General features: G+C 36.1%; 1 protein-coding gene across 1 annotated transcript in view; it reads left to right on the top strand.

Annotated features, from left to right (window-relative positions):
- The first annotated feature begins 7458 nt into the window (after positions 1 to 7458).
- Positions 7459 to 20050, top strand: part of PSMB7 (proteasome 20S subunit beta 7) — an 80919-nt gene continuing 68327 nt past the window's right edge. Inside the window, exons 1-4 of the mRNA XM_003757110.3 lie at positions 7459 to 7576; positions 11264 to 11357; positions 12171 to 12268; positions 13875 to 14015. Coding sequence (XP_003757158.1) covers positions 7515 to 7576; positions 11264 to 11357; positions 12171 to 12268; positions 13875 to 14015 — 395 coding nt within the window. The 5' untranslated portion in view covers positions 7459 to 7514. The remainder of the gene's footprint in view (positions 7577 to 11263; positions 11358 to 12170; positions 12269 to 13874; positions 14016 to 20050) is intronic.

Raw genomic sequence — 20050 nt, 5'->3', positions numbered from 1 at the left:
AATAGAAAGGAAACTGAGCAACTTCCAGAATTGAATAACAAGGAGTCAGTTTGGTTCACTCTATTTCTACACCACTTGTTATTTTAATCCCCTCAGTTTCTACATGTTCATTATTTTTTCTATGCATAAATTCTGCTCTCATATTTATCATTTCTCTTTTTTTAAAAAATAAATTTATCATTTATTTTTCATATTCATTTTTTTAAATTGATTTCCAGATTCTCTCTCTCCTTCTATTCCTTCCTTTATCTACTGAGAAGACAAAGAAAATTGATACCAATTATACAAGTGAAATCATGCAAAACCTATTTACATATTAGCCATGTTGCAAAAAAAAAAGCAAGAAAAATAAAGTATAAAAATAATATTTCAATCTGCCCTCAAACTCCACCAGTTCCCTCTTTGGAGGTGGATCATATTTTTCATCATAAATCCTTTGGAATTGCTTGGATCATTGTCTTTATTATTATAACTATCATTCATAGCTGATCATCTTTACAATTATTCTGTGTACAACATTCTCCTGGTTCTTCTCACTTCACATTACATTAGTTCTTATAAATCTCTCCAGGTTTTTTCTAAAACCATTCCTCTCTTCATTTCTTATAGAACAACACTATTCCCACAAACTCATATACCACAACTTATTCAACCATTTCCCAGTTGATGGACATCTCTTAAATTTCTAATTCTTTGTCACCACAAAAAGAACTTCTGTAAATATTTTTATACATTTACACTTTTTTTTCCTTTTTCTTTGATATCTTTTGAATCCAGAACTTATAGAGGTGTTGCTGGGTCAAAAGATATACAAAGTTTTATAGCCCATTAGGCTTAGTTTCAAATTATTCTCCAGGATGGTTGGACTAGTTCACAACTCCAACAGTGCATTAATGTCTCAAATTTTCCACATCTTCAACATGTTATTTTCTTTTTCTGCCATATTAGTCAATCTGAAAAGTATGAGATGACATCTCAGAGTTGTTTTAATTTGCATTTCTCTAATTAGTAGATTTAGGACACTTTTTCCCATGACAATAGTTTCAAATTTTTTCTGAAAAGAGTCTCTTTATATCCTTTGACCATTTATCAATTGAGGAACGACTCCTATTTTTTATAAATTTGGCTCAATTTCCTATATAAGCAACAAGGTCTTTATTAGAGAAACTTATTATAAATTTCCTCCCTGAAACCATACCTTCCTCCTGGCCCCTTCCTTTCCCCTTTTTCTTCCCCTTTCCCCCCCAGTTTCCTGCTTTCCTTCTAATATTGGCTGCATTGGTTTGTTTGTATAAACCCTTTTTAATTTTATGTAATCAAAATTATATATTTTACTTCCTGTGGTCCCCTTTATCTTGTTTTTGGTCATAAATTCTTCTCTTAACCATGTAAATTTTTTCATGTTCCCCTAAATTGCTTATGATATTATACTTTATGCCTAAATCATATATCCATTTTGACCTTATATTGTTATACATTGTGAGTTGATTTATACCCAATTTCTGCCAAATTGCTTTTTAACTTTTCTAGTGGTTTTTGTCAGACAATGAGTTCTTGGTCCAAAAGCTTGCATCTTTGAGTTGATCAAATACTAGATTACTATATTCATTTACTACTGTGTATTATATACCTAATCTATTTCACTGATCCATCCCTCTATTTCTTAACTAGTACCAAATTTATTTGATGATTATTGCTTTGTAATATTTTGAAATTTGGTACTGCTGTGTCATCTTCCTTTACATTTTTTAATTGATTTCTTTGATATTCTTAATTTTTTGTTCTTCAGATGATTTTTTTATTATCTTTTCTAGGACTTTAAAATAATTCTTTGGTAGTATGGCATGTCACTGAACAAATAATTAAGGTAGAATTGTCAATTTTATTATATTGGCTCAGTCTATTCATGAGCAATTAATATTTCTTCATTTATTTAGATCTTTCTTTTGTAATTGTGGTCATGTAATTCATGGGTTTGTCTCAGCAGGTGAATTCCAAGTATTTGTCTGCAGTTATTTTAAATTTTATTTCTCTGTAGTCCTGCTGGGTTTTGTTGGCAATATATAAAATACTAATGATTTATGTAGGTTTATTTCGTAACCTGCTACTTTGCTAAAGGCATTAGTTTTTTCAATGAGGTTTTTCAGTTGATCTAATATTCTCTAAGTATATTATCATATTGTCTGCAAAGAGTGATAGTTTTGCTTCCTCATTGTCTATTCTATTTCTTTCAATTTCTTTTTTCTTGTCTAACTGCTATGGTTATAATATCAATCATAATATTGGATAGTGATGATAAAGGATGGATATGCTTGCTTTCATCTGTGATCTTATTGGGAAGGTTTCTCGCTCAAACCCATTGCAAAAAATGCTTGTTGATGGTTTTAGGTAGCTGCTACTTATTGTTTTAAGGAAAACTCAATTTATTCCTATTCTTTCTCGTGTTTTTCTAACAGGAATAAGCATTTTATTTTTTCAAAGTCTTTTTCTGTGTATTATTGGGATAATGGCATGATTTCTGTTTGTTTTTGTTGTTGTTGAAGTGGTCAATTATGCTGATAGTTTTCCTAATACTGAATCAGCACTGCATTTCTGGTATAAATCTCATCTGGTCACAATGTGTAAGCTTTGTGACATATTGCTGTAATCTCCCTAAAAATATTTTATTTAAAGTTTTTACATTGATAATTATTAAGGAAAATGGTTTACAGTTTTCTTTTCTTATGTTCTTCCTGGCTTAGGTATTCAAAACCATATTTGTGTTGTATAGGAGAAAGAAAACTATCGACCAGTTTCTTGTGTCTCCGTTACCATCTGGCCAATTCTGTTTTTTTAAGGTGCGATACCAATGAGACCAGTGAGAATCTTCTTCTTAAATATACTGAAGGAGAGAGAGGTAAGCGAGTTGGTGGACAAACTCCACAAGGGAGTGGCAGAAATTACTTAGAGGAGAGGAGAATGGATACTTCAAAAGTTCTGATTGCTTGAACGATACAAAGAATCACGAGTGACTAGGTAAATACAGGAATCATGAATAAGAGAGTGAGGGTCTGGAGTACACAGAAAGGAAAGATATAAAGTAAGGAAAGTGAGGGAAAGAGATGTTCTTTGAACAAGGGTGCAAAAATAAAATTAAAATTAATAAACAGAAATAGTTGAAGGGGAAGAGAGGAGAAGGAAATCCTTGACTGATTGAGAAGGAAAAATAGAGGGTAGTGATGAGGTATGGAGTAATTGGATGCAGTTGGCAGAAAGGGACTGGACAATTGATGGAATGACTCCCTGAAGCAGGTAGGGAAGGGCACTGATGAAGATCAGTTTAACCTCACAGTCCCTCCTTCTGTGGAGATCATGAATAGCTTTACCTTGCTATATCCAGTCAGAAATCTGAGTTATGTCAACCCCCTGAGGTTACATTTCCCCTATAAAGCTGTCTTTTGCTTATGCCATCTTTGCTGAACCCCTTTTGGGTTATAACCCACCATAACATTCTGCCTCTTGATGTCTTTCCCTTCCCTGGTCCCCTTCCCCTATGTCTCTCCCCATATCCCTAAATGCCTCTTACTGTCTCTCCTCTCATTCCACCATGCCTCATGGTGTTTTTCTCCTTCTTAGAGCTCACTAACTCTTTTTAGAGTGCTAAACTTCTCTATAGATTTAACCTGCTAGCCAAAGGCATACTTCAACCTCATCGAGTATTCCCTTTCTCTGGGTTAATTCTGAATTCCACTAAGGAATTTGTCTTTTCCATCATTAATTATTAAAATCCCTTTCCTTGCTAACTATATGCTCTCCCAATTCTATTTCATATTTACCACTCCCAGTGTCTATTTTATATCTTCATTTTATCTGTAACCTCTTCTCTTAAATAAATCTACTTTTGTGAATTCTTCACAACATTTGGTACCTACAATCTCATTATTTGGTGCTAAACCCCAAACACACCATTTGGAACCAGGAATTACTCTCCTAATTCACATCAGTAAAAACTAAAAAACAGATAAAAGTAGGAGAGAAAAAGGAAACGATAAGCAAAACTCCAAAGAAAAAGAAGTATCAAATAGGAGGAGGGGATCAAGCCTGAGAACAAGAAAGCCAGTTGAAATAATGACACCTTGTAAAAGAATAAACTAAAATAACTGAAGAGACATAGTATTATGTTTACCCTGGAAGAGGAAAAAACCTAACTTTTTAAAAAAGCCTTGTATTTTCAAAACATATGCATTGATAATTTTTAACATTCATCCTGTAAAACCTTGTGTTTCAAATTTTTTTTCTCTCCCCCTTCCTCCATCCTCTCCCCTACACAGCAAGTAATCCAGTATATGTAAAACATGTGCAATTCTTCTGTACATATTTCCACAATTATCACGCTGCACAAGGAAAAACAAATCCAAAAGGAAAAAAATGAGAAAGAAAACAAAATGCAAGCAAACAACAACAAAAAAGTAAAACACTATGTTGTGATTCACTCTTAATTCCCACAGTCTTCTCTCTAGGTACAGATGGTTCTCTCCATTGGAAGATGATTGGAACTGACCTGAATAACCTCAATGTTGAAAAGAGCCACATCCTTCAGAATTGATCACTGTATAATCTTGTTGTTGCTGTGTGCAATGGAAAAAACCTAACTTGAAAAGAACACAATATTAGAGACAAATGGAGGAAAACATAAACCTGACTCATAACTTTCAATATGAAGGGATTAAACAATCCAATAAAATGAAAAAAGAGTGACAGATTGGATAAGAAAACAAAGTCCCACAATCTGTTGCTTACAAGAGACCCACTTTAAAAAAACAAAGACATATGTATGAGGGAGTGGTGAGAAAAAAATTTACTATGCATCAAGTGAATCCAAAAAAAAGTAAATGTAGATTTCATGCTATCTGACAAAGAAAAAACAAACATTCAAAAAGTTAAAAAGGGAAATAGAGTTTATCAAAGGTTATTAAAATAATAGTAAGTTCTAAGAACCTCTACTGGACTTCAGGATCTCTTGAAACTATTTCCTGGATACCTTATTTCACCAACTTTGGAACCATTGGTTTAAGACTGGGCTTACCTAATTGTCAAATCAGCTAGTGCAAAGGTAGCTAACCTTAGACCCAAACAATGTTTCATAGACCAGGCTGGCTATTGACCCTGACATCAAACTCTTAAAAGTCCTCTCTCTACAGCCCCTTTTCATTTCTTCCTCTGTAAATAGCTAAACAAAACAGTACTACTATTACTTCTGGAGAATGTGAATCTGTTGACTCCTTTATGCCTCTATTCACTATCCCTGTGACTGTTCAAATAAAAATAGCATGACCTTGCAGGTGTATTCTTTTTCTTCTACAGGGAGCCTTGACTTCTATTTAAGGGCTGGGACCACTATTTCTGTATTTAGATTCATAGCATTAGTCCGATACACATAGTAATCCCTTAAATTTTTCTCATTCATTTTTACCAATTAACACAGTTGTACTTTGCTTATTTAGTATCTTTCAGAAATGGGCTGTTCCATAAAAGCAAATAGCATATTAAAGATATGGATTGGTCCATATTATCAGCAAGGTGTATGAGCCTTGGCAAATGATTTTTAGACATTTTGTTAAGCATTTATTATGTGCCAGGAACTTTGCTAAGCACTGGGGACATGCTTTTCAAAAGTTCTCCTCAAGGAACTTACATGGTAATTGGAGAAGACAAACTACATATATATATGTTTATATACACACATATATACATGTACTTTTGCATATCCATATATATGTACGTATAGGTGCATATATATCTGTATCTGTAGATGTATACGCATGTATGTACACACATACAATGGGAGGGAGTGTTTTGTTCAGGAAAGTCACTGAGATAGTGAGTGAAGTCACAGGGCACTTAAATAACCGTCCCTGTTCTGGAATGACAGTATTGTTCTGAGAGATGGAGATGGAAAGGAATAAAGAGAACTTGTGACTGCTCGGCCCAAAGACAGCTTAGTAAGGATAGTGTAGTTCTGGGTCTAACTAGGAAGTTTCATCACTTGGAAGCCCGGGGAACTAAGCTGGGAAATAGAATTCTGACTCAGCACAGTGGGAACATGATTAGAGAGTAGCTGTCAGTGCCTGATTGTTTCTGTTTTAAGTATTCAGAGAGGAACTTGAAGGGACTTCCTTTCTAACTGATGACTGACTCCAAATACCCAGGAGATTTGGAATTCTTGAATAAATGATTTCTAGATACACGAGATGTTATTACTGATGAAATCAGTTCATTTCTACTACTACAACTAGTCTACAACTAGAAAACTAGAATCTGGAAAATCCACAACGGCCATTCACAATGGTGAACGTTAGAGGAGGTTACAGACAAAATGAAGAGGCAAAATAGGCAGCAGGAGCGGTAAAAATGAAGAGTTTGGGAGAGGAGGGTTACCAGGGAAAGGAGTTGGGAAGAACCCATTAGGGAATATGCTATGAGGCTTGCTTACGGGCCAGCTAAAATCCGTAGAAGAGTTTGACAGACTAGGCGGAATTAGCTATAGTAAAGAGAAAGGCGCCATTGAAGGGATGAGAGAGAGTACCTGGAAAAGACTCAGCAAGGCTCTACAACACGAATGCACATTTTATAGGGGAAATAGTCTTGGAGGGAGAAGGGGAAGGATCTGGTAACTGAGGGAGGGATCAAGGAGGAGCCCGATGGAACGCACCGGGCAGACCAGATATGCTAATCGATGTCTCAAAGGTAGTTGGGATGCCCGGAGCGGGAGGGATAAACAAGGGAAGCCGACCAAGACTTCCGCCCTTACGACGACACCCTATAGCCACAGGATGCTTGCGGACTGGGCTAACCCTGATAACAGCCAGCTGGGTAGGCTTCTTCCTGACGTGGGAAGGCAATAAGCTCCAAGTGCACATTTAGTAAATGCTTAATCGTTCCTTTCTGCGCTTCTAGTTTTTTATGACCCTGGCCAACCGCTCTGCCTCAGTTTCCCCAACAGTAAAATGGGAATAACAGCGCCCACCCCAACGAGTATTTGCGAAGTCCTTAGCACGATACTTGGCGCATAATTTGTGTTTAATAGGCGCCTGTTTCCTTCCTTCGTCCCTTGCTCTCTCCCTGCCTTTCAGCTCTAAATGCAGTGACACCGTGAGATACTGTGAGACCTGAGACATTAGAAGATAATGTAACGATAGTTAAAATAGGTACCGGAGAACTGCCTAGCGGGTAAGGGTCCCCAAGCCCCGGTGTTTTAGGTCCCTCTCCCCTCGGCAATCACAATACGAAACATTAGCAGTTACAAAAGAACGATCCCGCTATGTGGGACCGTGTAAGGAACAGCGAACGCGGGGAGTCGGAAATTGGAACCGCAACTTCCTGCTTCGTAAAAGAGCCCGAGAACCTACGCGCTCTGCGTCCTCCGAAGGCCCGCCCCCTTCTCTTTCCGTGGCGCCGACGGCGGCGCCGCGCCGGAAGCACTGCGCCTGCTCCCGAGTTCCCGCCCCGGCCCCGGAAGCACTCCCCAGGGAAAGATGGCGGCCGTCTCCGTGTGCCAGGCTCCGGCCGGCGGTTTCTCTTTCGATAACTGCCGCAGGTGTGAAGTAGGATGGGCCCAGGGCGACGGATGGGCCCGGGAGGCGGAGCCGGACTCCGTGAGGGTGGCCGGGGAACCAGGCGCTGGCCGCGCCGGGCGAGGACGGAGGAGGGTTGGCGGACGCGGCCCGCGGGTGACTCAGGGATTCGAGGTGCCGAGCGCGGGGCCCGCGGTAGCTGCGGGGGCCCCCCGCCCTCTGCTCTCCGCAGCTGCTAACGTCGGGGGCCTGCGAAGGGGGTTCTCACTGACTAAGCGCCTTCCTCGTGCGCGGCACCGTCCCGTGTGGCGGGAGGACAAAGAAAGGCTGCGGCCCCCGGGGCGCTCGCAGGCCGCGGGAGACAGCGCGCTACTGCAGGATAAATCGGAGATGGTAAAAGGAAGGCGCTGGGAGTGAGGCTGATGAGGAAAGTGAGCTTCTAGCAGGGAGGAGAGCCGGCGCACCCTGGAAGCAGAGAATGAGGAGGGAGAGCCTTCCAGCCCTGTCCAGTTGAGAGACGCTGGATCTTGTTTGCGCAGAATGGGTCTTTAAGAAAAGTGCAGAGGCTCACGAAGGGCTTTGCATTTCAGAGGATGCTGTATCTGGACTTGGAAGTGAGGAGGAGTCATTGGAGTTATTGAGTAGGGGTGATTAAGGAAGATAGATCGCTTTGACAGCCGAATGAGGATGGAAAGGAGCGGGAGAGACTGGTGTCAGGCCAACCGCCAGCAAGCTATTAAATATAGTCCTTGCGCAAAGATGGGCCGGCCTCAGTTTGGGGACGGTGTCAGGGGAGAGGGGAGATGGGTTAGCTTGTATTAGATGTTAAATCGACAGACTCTGGCAACAGATTAGATTTGGAAGGAGGAGGTTGGTGAGTGTGAGGAATTAAGAAGGATAACTAGATTTTGAGCCTGTGTGATTGGGAGAGTGGCTGTATTTTTGGAAGAAATAGAAACATTAGAAAAAGAGGAGGGTTTGGGGAGAAAGATGATGAGTGGTCTGTTGAACGTGTGTATTTGTGAAAGCCTCTTTTTCCATCTTCCCCCAAAGGAAGATCACTCTAAGGCTAAAAGGGACCTCAAAGGCTTTCCACTACAACTCTCTCTTTTTTATTAATAAAGAAACTGAGGTACAGAGAAATGAACTGACTTGACCAAAGGGTATCATATAGTAAGCATCAGAGGTAAAGCTTAAACTCAGGAGACAGTGCTCTTTCCACTATTGTAGTATACCGTGTTCTTTATCCTGGTTTCCTTTTTTTTCCCTTCGTATCTCCCCAATCTCTTGTCCCTTTTTATTATCATTTCCTTTCCTCTTTCTTTTTCTTCTTCCTCCACTCCTTTTCTGTTGCCTCTTAGCATCCTCTTATTTGCATTGAATTTTGATCTTGTACTTTTTTGCCCTCCTTTTTTTGTTTGTTTTGTGTTGCTTTTACTTTTGTTATTTTTTTTTAAATTATAGCTTTTTATTTAAAAAATATGCATGAATAATTTTTCAACATTGACTCTTGTATTCCACTTTTTCCTCCACTTTCCCTCACTCCCTTCCTTACATGGCAAGAAATCCAATATATATAAAACTTAGTAAAAAATATATATTAAATTCAATATATGCACACATATTTATACAATTCTCTTGCTGCACAAGAAAAATCAAATCAAAAAGTGAAAAAAATGAGAAAGAAAATAAAATGCAAGCAAATAGCAACAAAAAGAGTGAAAATGCTGTGTTGTGATTCACACTCAGTTCCCACAGTCCTCTCTCAGTGTAGATGGCTCTCTTCATCACAAGCCCAATGGAACTAGCTTGAATCATCTCATTGTTGAAAAGAACCATGTCCATCAGAATTGATTATCAGATAATCTTGTTGTTGTTGTGTACAATGAGCTCATTTCACTTAGCATCAGTTTATGTAAGTCTCTCTGGGCCTCTCTGAAATCATCTTGTTGGTTGTTTCTTATAGAACAATAATATTCCATAACATTTACATACCACAATTTATTCAGCCATTCCCCAACTGATGGGCATCCACTCAGTTTCCAGTTTCTTGCCATTACAAAAGGGGCTGTCACAAACATTTTTGCACATGTGGGTTCCTTTCCCTCCTTTAAGATCTCTTTGTCCTCTTTTTTTTTTTTTATTTGGCAGATTATCGTATCACAATAATTTCCAGATGCATCCTTCCCCTTAGCAATAGTTTAAAAAGAAAAAAAAAAATTGAGCAAAAATAAATAACGCCCCTACCAATTTTGATAATAATATCTATAACATTGGACATTCAGTGAAAGTAACCCTTTTCAGTTTCAAACTTGGTTGTTAATAATTACACAGCATCCAGTTTCCTTTAAAAAAAAAAAAAAAAAAAAACTTCCCCCCATCTTATTTACAGTGTAGTTGTTGTGTATATTGGTTTCCCAATTCTACTTCATTCTTCATTGTATAACTCTTCCTATATGTCTCTTGATTCTTTCATATTTCTCTTTGACTTGGTAAAATCCCTTTCTTAAGATCTCTTGTTTACATCTCTGAGTACAGTTTTTTGGCCTTCCTTCTTGCAAGGTTTCTTCAGGCAGAGACTGTTTCTTTGGACTTTTGAGTCCTCACTGCAGAATGTGGAGTTTTAATGTCTTTGATAACTATTTGTTTAATTAAATTGAATCCTCTATTCTTACTGGCTGTTCTTCCTTTTCCATTTTCTCCCTTATGTACTAGGATTACTTCCAAAAAGTCTGCCCTCCTTCTTAAGCATGATGATGAGTGTCCCCACCCAATAGAATTGATTTTATTTAACCTAATCCTATGCTGATAGGTGGAGAATTTACCTGTTATTTCACTGTAGTAGATTTTTTTAGGTGCAGCCTCCAGTAGTTCATTTCTGAAAATCTGGAGAACTGGACTATACCACAATATTACATATCATGGGTAAAATTTGAATACAATTTTACTTTTTAAAAGAACAGTTAAATAATTGTTATTTTAGTTCTAAACTCATTGGTATAGTATTTTATCCAAATTTACTTATAAGCAGTAGTTTTAAAAAGAAATGAGAGTGGCATAATGATTAAAGACCTAGCTTTGGAATCAAGACCTGTATTCTAGGTTCTTTTCTGAAATACACTGGCTGTGTGACCCAGGCAAGTCACTTTGCCTTTGATGCTGGAGGTGATTCTTCAGTTTCAGAGAAGGTGCTGATTTATATTGGTTGAGGAAATTTTCTCATCCAGTAGTACCTTAATATCAGTGAAATCATGATTTTCTAAAAAAAATGTCTAGCTGTATTTTCCATTTTGCTTAAGTAGTATAGACCCTAGATCCTGGTTTGGGTATCATATAAGTCCTTACTGCTCCTCTCTTCATCCCATCCCAGTTTGCTTTTGATAAAGTGATATAAACATTTTAGAATTAGAAGGTATTTAAGAAATCATTTAGCCCAATGCTTTATTTTAGACTTGAGGAAACTTAGGTGAATGATTGACTCAATCACAGAACTTGACCTCAGGTCTATAAGATTTCTTGCAGAAAGAAAGCTTTGTGCTATACTACTCAGTACAGTCAACTAATTCTTCATCCTGTGCTCTTTCCACTCAAACAAACTGGTGCCTCCTTTTTCCAAGTTTTTCTACTGTGAATTACTTCCTCCTTTTAGCTAATCTCCCACACAGAAGTAGGATGCCGCTTAACCAGATTTTTTTTTCCCTCAATGTCAGAAATGCCATCATTGAAGCTGAGTTTGTGAAAAAGGGCTATAAACTTCCAACAGCTCGGAAAACAGGCACGACCATCGCTGGAGTGGTTTACAAGGTATAGAAAGAAAACCTAGAATGTTAAAATTTTTATCAGTCTATTAATATCTGAGAATTGTCAGACTATATATGTCATACTGGATTCTGGTGAATAAAGAGTGCTGTGTGGGAGTTAGCTATAATTTAATACTTTTTCTATCTTCCCCAATGCTGTCACATTAACGTTTACATGCTGAACATTCATTCAGTAAATACTTGCTGAATTGAAACCTTTTAATTGGAAGCATTTTGGTAATCATTTGATGAAAGTGATGTTTGATTTCCTTTTGTAATCATAAGATTTTAGAATGGGAGTGAACTTGGTAAATTGTATAATTCTCATTTTTATGGAAGAGGAAACTAAGCTCCAGAGAGATGGGTACCATGTTTAAGTCACAGAAGTGACAGAACTTTGATTTGAACCCAGGTCTTCTGATTTTAATTTGCCATTTCTTGGGGATGAGTCCAGTAAAAGTGTATTTTAGTAGAACATCTTTTTTAAAGCATGATTATAGATGTTTTATTGGGAAGGAATGCTAATTTTTTTTTGTTGTTTTGTTATCCATGATTTGTTCTTTTAACCATTCTCTTAATGTGTACAATGTGTCTGATATGAATTTAAAAATTGTTTTAAACTCTTGATAGCCTTATTATCCCTTTTTTAATAGATGAATAAATTGAAATGTATAGTGGATTTGATTCGTATGTATGTTTTCTGACTCAAATTCAGTGTAATTCCCACTATACCCCACTGACTTAAAACATGTTTTTGTGGTATGTCTGTTTGTTAAATATGTTTGCTTTTTCCTTTTTTTTTTTTTTTTTTAAATAGGATGGCATAGTTCTTGGGGCAGATACAAGAGCAACAGAAGGAATGGTCGTTGCTGACAAGAACTGTTCAAAAATACATTTCATATCTCCTAATATCTAGTAAGTATTGATTGTTCATATTTATAATTCTTAGTGTTTTGAGAGTTTGGTTTTAGTCATTTAAACTCAGTGGAAATGAAAATATTTGGATCATAAGATTTAGAACCAGAATAGACGTTAGAGATCATCTAGTTCCATTTTCCTTATTTTATAATTGAGTAGGCTAAGGCCCATTTTGGTTAAGTGGCTAAAGCCACACAATTCATATTAAGCTGAATTCTTTTTCTTCAAGTCCAGTGCTATTTCCACCATGTATAAGATCTTTCAAATATAATACTTTTCTAAAATTCCTTCCAACTCTCAATTTATGATCCATGACTTCATGAATTAGACGTTCTGTTTTAAAGATCTCATATCTTTAAGAATATTAATACTCAAAAAACATTGAAACAGAATGTCAGAATAGTAGTTCCTAATCTGTGCCGTGGAGTTACTGCAAGGAATCCTAATATGGAATCTAGGTCTAAGATTTCCTTCCACCAGACTTTTTAGTCTCTGAAAGCTACAAAATGGCATTGGCCACTTCATATAGCCTCAGTATAATCAATAAGGGAATGGCTTTTCTCTGGACTGGGTAACTAACATGTTTCAAAGATAAGTATTACTTTTTTGCAAAAGGATGTAAATTCTGTGGTTAATAAAATACATGTTCACTTAAGTTCATAATAGCTTTTTTGTTATATATTTTCCTCAGTCTCAGATGCTAATAGTATAGCTATTGTTATCCTGTGGATCCAGTGAAATATTTTGATATTTATGAAGGTTCATTATAGTTGTACAAGTTGGGACCTGTGTTAGAAAATAGAATATTAGAATGGGAAAGTTACTTTAGAAATAGGTTGTTAGAAAAGAGAATTTTGTAAACTGAGGAGCTGGACCTTAGAATAACAGAATGTTAATGCTAATAAGGATCTTGGGACTTGGAATATCTGAACTGAAATCATAAAATGTCTCCTAGAATGGACAGTAAAAATGACCAGAAATGCCCAGGTTTCTCAATAATGAGCCATGTGTCCAGACAGCGTGAATTTATTATATATCGATTTTCAGTGATAGTTGCTAATAATTGTTCTGAACTCACTAATATGACACGTGGAAGTATTTGGATGCAGAGGGACAGTGAGCAAATGTTTAAGCCCTATGTATTTACTTCCCTACTTTCTAGCTTCTTGCTAAAAATATTTGGCAGACTGTGTACTCCAAGGTCAATTAAGTTACGTTTGGATTGTAGACTGCATGTTGGATTCTCAGGATCTAGTCAGTTCTCACTTTTTCTTTTGAAAAAGCTGATTCCTTTATTAGGTACAGTGACTTGCCCAAGATCACACAAAAAGTTAATGGAGGAGCCAAGATGAAAACCACTTCATTTCATTCCTAGATTAGTGCTTTTTTCATTATACTTAGAGAATTTTAGCATTTTATCTATTGCCTTTAACAGTCCAGATCTTAAATCTAAGCAAGGGATAGATTGAGTAATTGGGCTTAACAGTCTTAATATCATAGCCTCACCTTTCTTTTTCTTTCTTTAGGAAAGTTATCTGAAAGTTTTCTATTGACTGAATGGGTAATTGAACCTTGACATTTCTAAATTGCTCCTATTTTCCAGTTGCTGTGGTGCTGGGACTGCTGCAGACACTGACATGACAACTCAGCTGATCTCTTCCAACTTGGAGCTCCATTCCCTTTCTACAGGACGTCTACCCAGAGTTGTCACAGCTAACCGAATGCTTAAACAGATGCTTTTTAGGTAACTTGATGACTTACTTATTTTCATTGTAGTATTATACTACTTACTAGGGTTTTTTTTTTTTTTTTTTTTTAAATCTTACATTAAGTGATGAACCTTGTGCTTAGATGCATTTAGAATTGTAAGGAGCTTCTGAATGAACTAGTCCAAACCCCAGATTTTGCAGATCAGACTGATTGAGTTCTGAGAGGAGCATGAGTAGTAAGGAGTAGAATTAGAATTCCAGCCCAGGTTTTTTAAATCCCTGTCCTATACCATCCATTCTATGACTTTGTCTCCTAGAATTACAGATTTAGGGTTAGGAGGATATTAGCAGAAGTATAATCCAAATCTCCCATGTTACAGGGAAGAAAGTGAGATGAGAGATGATTGTGTCCCCAAAGTCTTGTAGCCCAGGAAGTTGTCTCTTGTGAAATCCATTTAATAAAAGCAGGGCATGATTTGCCCAAGAATTTTGCCTAGGGTAATGCAGCTAATTAATAGAGTCAGGATTAGAGACTAGGTCTTTAGATGACCAGACCAGTGCTCTTTTTTGTGATATCCTGTTGTCTTCCCTGTCATTTAATGGGTTAGAATAGTTTTAATTCAGAAACAAAAACAGTTGACTGTTTTGGTAATCCATTGGATTCTGTGAGTTGTCTTTGTTCATTCATTTCCACTAACATTGTGCCCCTATTGTGTATAGAACAGTATAATATTAAGCACTTATGGGAACGCATGGTTTAGATAAGACATGGTCCCCTATCTTCCTGAAGGTTAAAGTTTGAAATATTGAAGTATATAATAATACATAATAGGTTTCAAATGCTATGTGAAATTGAAGACAGGAAGCAAACCTTTGAGCACCTTCTATGTATTAGGCCCAGTGAGAGACATTGGGAGAAATACAAAAAATAGGGTTCTTGCCCATGAGAAGCATAGTTTCTCCGGTAAGCCTAGTTTTCACATTGTGAACAAGGCAATCTAAAACAATATGATGACTGAATTTCCTTGTGTTGGTTGGGGGTGTGTGTGTGTTCTTTATGTTTAGATATGTATAATAGATCTGTTTGATTTATATCCACTTTTTTTTTCTTAAGGGGGTTTGTTAAACTTAAAAAAGGTAACTTGCTACTATGAATGGAATTATAGAGCTGGAATATCTAGACTATAGAATTTTAGAGTCAGAAGGGACCTCAAAATATAGAATGCTATTAAAACTTCAGTATGCCCTAGGCACACTCTTTAGTCCAACTGTTTTTGTATTATGCACTCCTTTGATAGTCTGATAGAGCCTACGAATCCTTTTCAGATTAATGTTTTTAAATTCATAAAAAAGAAATGATATAAAAGAAGCCAATTATGTTGAAATAGTATTATCAAAATATTAAAAAAAAAGACAATCCAACAAAAACGAACCCCAAATTCATAGATCCTTGGTTTAGAATCTAATCAAGTATGCCCTGTTTTACATATTAAGAATCTGAAGCCTCTTGATTTATCTAGGGTCTTATAATGAGTTAATAACAGAGCTAGGTCCTTGCCCCGTTTGTCATTTCACAGATATAGAATGTATGGAGTTCATAAACAGAAAGTAAATAGCTCCTTGTTGTACCTTGGAAAAGCATTGTGGAAAGACTGCTGGAGTTCAGGTTAAGATGTGGGTTTGACTCCTGCTTGCACTGCCTAGTAATATGTGCAAGCATGGGCAGATAACTTAACCTCTGAGTTTCCTCATGTTGAAGTAGCGGTTATACAGCTTGTAGTATGTCTTCCTCACAGATTGTAGGGCTCAAAAGAGAAAAAATAGTGTCTCATAAATCTTAAAGTCTAAGGTGAGCCATCCATGAATACAATTGCTTCTTCTTAGTTACCGCTAGACATCTGATTTCTAAGTAGTACCTCTGTTTCTTCCTTCTCTTAATCTTCCATTTTCCCTTTTAAGTTTCAACTTCTCTGTGAAGCTTCTCATTCACCCAGTTGTTTTTGTTCTTTCTCTCTTCAAATTAACTTGTGTTTACTTACCTGTGTACATTTTCTTTCAGTAGTAGAATAAAAGCTTCCTGAGGGCTGGCATTCTCATGATTGTCTTCACATCCAAGGCGGATCATGATACCTTGCTCAAACCAAAGACTTAACAAATTTTTTTTAATTGAATGGAATTAAACCATGGGTGTAGCCCTTTGAATTGTTGAACATTCATTAAGTGCCTACTGTTTGCCTGATGATGTGCTATCTGGATGTACAAAGATAAAACTACCCTTCTCTTTGAGGAATTTATATTTTACTGTGGGTGATACATGTTCACAGACTAAGATTCTGAAAAGGAGAGGTGAAAAGGTCAAGTATTTCTGGAATGGAGCCAGTGTGGGAAGTGAAAAATGGAATGTTACACATGGGGAATTGTGACTGGAGCATAAATTGTATAAGGGAGAATAATGTATTATAATAGTCTGAAAAGATAGACTGAAGCCATATTATGAAGGGCTTTTTTTGGAGGAAGATAATCATAAATTACTTATCTTTAAACATTCAAGTGGTTGCAGAAGAAAGATCATTCATAAGGAACAATCAAAGTGTTAATTTCTCCAATTCCATGATTCAGTCCATAAGAGAAAATTTTTCATAGGAATTCTGAAGCAGAAGTTCATGGTTCAGTTTCCAAACTTCATCATTCAGTAATTTGAGAAAAATCCTTTCACCTCTCCAAATCTCTTTATCTTTTTTGTATACCAAACTATACACACAATGCTATTGAATTACACAAATCAGTATTTAAAAAATTTCTTTGGGTGAAGTGTTTCTTAATCCTCTTATTAGAAGGTATTACACAATTCATTAATGTCCAACTTGCCTGATCCTTGCTTCCCTCCTCCCCCAAGCCATTGGGCATTTCTCTATCCCTCCTCTTACTGTCTTCTCCTTAACAGTGTTTCATTTTTGCTAATTATTTGTAAAAATAGTTTTCAACATTCACTTTTATAAGATTTTGAATTCCATATTTTTAGTCCTTTCCCAAGACGGTAAGCAATTTGACGAGAGCTATATATGTAAAATGGTGTTAAATATATCTTCACATTGGTCATGTGAAAGAAGAAACAGAATAAAAGGGGAAAATCACAAGAAAGGGGGGAAAATGAAAATAATATATTTGATCTGCATTCAGACTCCATAGTTCTTTCTCTGAGTATGGATAGCCTTTTAGGAGGGGCTTTAAATACCATAGGAATTTATATTTTATCCTAGAAGTAGTTGGGAAGCCACCAAAAAAATTGTAGGAAGGATACTAGCAAATTAGAACTCATCTAGAGAAGAGTAACCAACAAAATAGTCAGTGGACTAGAAGACTATACTTTATGGTGATGAGACGAAGGAACTTAGGATATCTAGCTTATGAGGGAAGAGAGAACTGGGGAACCTGATAATTCTTTTCATTTAGAAAATAAATTAAATTTATTTTGTGCCCTCAGTGGGCAGAACATGAATAGTGAATAGAATTTTTGAGAGAGGCAGATTTTGATTTGGTGTAAGGAAAGTTTTCCCAGCCGTTTGAACTGTCCAAAATTGGTGTGGTTTGGCTCAGAAGTTACTGAGATCTTATTGAAGTGTTTCAATTGGAGAGTAGGTGATCATGTGAAGATGAGAGCACTTTTTTTTCAGCTATGGATTAAGGAAAGACCTTTGAGGTCTTTTCAAGCTCAGAAATACTTTGCTTTTCTGAATGACTGAAAGAATATATCTACTTAAGTTTCATTCAATTAAAAATGTCACACACAAAAAGCAAGTTGATGGAAATTAAAGGAAAAATTGCTTTTTTTTTATTTTAAATTCACAAGACTGTAAGAGCTCCCTCCAGTGGCTTGTTAAATATATTACAAAATTTAAAACTGAATTCTTGTCAGAAGAGGATAGTTTAAACATTTAGAACTGGAAAGAATCTTAGACATCATCTAGTCTAAACCTCTTCTCAAGAGAAGGGAAATGACTTGTGTAAGTTCCCACAGATAATTTTCCAAGTGGGGATTTAAATCCAAAAACCCTAACTCAAAACTAAGTTGTTTTTTACCCTCTAATATTAGGTCCTTAGATTTGGTAGAGGACCATAGAGGCAATTCAGTCCAGTTAATATGTTGAGTAACATAAGAACAGAGCGAACATGCACATTTCTAGTCTTGGAATTCAATGTTCTATATATTCTAAGATAGTTATCAGATAAGTTATTCTAGGTAAAGAGCTTTACAACCTTACTAGATATTACGAACTCAGAACTCTTAGGTAGGAAAAAGTTCAATGACTTTTTCTAATGATCTCCTTATATTATTTGAAAGGACAATCATATCACCCTATATTTGTATACAGTGTTAAAATTTAAAAAGCCTTATGGAAGTGAAAGTGATTTAGGTGTTCAAAGCTTAAACCAGTGGAATAAAAGCTTAGGCTAGTTACCATATTGGAAAGGCTTTGGTATTGTGCCAGCAATAGTTTAGCTAAGAATGAACAAACTTAAGTTATTTGCTTGGTGATGAATTATTTGGCCATGGCAACTGTTGAAATGAAAAAGAAAATGGCTTTTAATTTTATTTGTTTTCACTGTAACTATAATGCAGTGGTAGAACAAAAGGAGTTTTTAAACCATTTGTAAACATTAACTTAATCTTAGATACTCTAGAAATGAATTATTTGTCCAGTGGATACCATTGGAAGAATTTAACAATGAACAACAGAAGACAAGTAAGTTGCAGTTAAAATGAAAGGGTAGCTCACAAATACTCCATAAGGAGGCAAAGGGATTGGTTTCGTTTTGTCTCTAAAGGCAACAAGAAACATTTAGTTCTCTTAAAAATATATATTTTTCATTACTGTGAACTAAAACAAACATACAAATAAAATAAAAATTTTTGTGAAACCCTTATTATTTAAATAAAGTAAAAAGATGAATTAAGAAACAAATAAAAATGCTTTTATTCCCTCTCTCCTAAATATGACCGAAGTTCTACAATTTTTGGTCTTGTTCTTTCTTTCCTCTCTCCCAGCATAATTGTAGTCAACATATGCACAGTTCTGGTTCTGCTGACTGTACATTTATTTTCATGTATATAGGTCTTTCCACATATCCTTATATGAGTCATTTTTTTATATCACAAAATTGTATTACATTATTGTACACAGCAGTTTATTCAGCATTTCTCAGGTTTTTTTACATATAGGTTCCTCATCTATTTTCTGCTATTACAAATAGAGAAACTGTGAGTATTTTTGTGCACATAGGTCTTTTTTTCCTTCCTTTTATGTGTTTTTGAGGTAAAGTGCTAGCAGTAGAATTACAGAGTTGTTAAAAGCTATGTTTTACTACTTTTAATGCATATCACTGTATTGCTCTCAAATGTTTGTACTAATCTGCAGTCCCATCCACTTCTGTTTCTCCACAGCACTATCAATTTTGGTTTTATAATTTTCTTGCTATTTTGACAATTCTAGGTAGTGTTTTAAGGTTGTCCTGATTTGCATTTCTTTGATAATTAGGGAATTTCAACAAAGTGTCATTTGTTTTAACAGTATTTACCAATTATAGTTTGTTTGTTTGTTTTTTGAGGAAGAGAGGTGAGATAGTTGGAGTTGAGTGATTTGCGCAGGGTCACACAGCTAGTAAGTGTCAGCTCACTGAGGTGGGCCCTCCTGATTCTGGGACCAGTGCTCCATCCACTGTAACATCTAGCTGTACCTAGAAACATCATTTCTTAGGACAATTTATTTTAAGGTGGTGCTTATTATGAGCATAAGCAAAAAGACTACCATAAAAATAAAATGCAACTTATGCAGTTATTATCTAATATGTTTTTTTAAGTAAAGTTTTTATTTTTTATTATTCTGAATTGGATTAATACTAGGATTATACGTGAAATTTGGACGGTATGTCTCTCTTTATATATAAATATATACATCTATATATATCTTTTTTTAAGATATTAATTCTAAAGCTATATGAGTTTCTAACAAAACTCATTTCTTGTGCAACTTTTAAAAGGACTTGATGTTCCTATTCTTTTGAATGTTCC

This window comes from Sarcophilus harrisii, chromosome 2 (genome assembly GCF_902635505.1).
Source record: "Sarcophilus harrisii chromosome 2, mSarHar1.11, whole genome shotgun sequence".
Classification (NCBI taxonomy): Eukaryota; Metazoa; Chordata; class Mammalia; order Dasyuromorphia; family Dasyuridae; genus Sarcophilus; species Sarcophilus harrisii.
The sequence above is the reverse complement of the archived record's forward strand: the minus strand, read 5'-3'. Positions and strand labels throughout refer to the sequence as shown.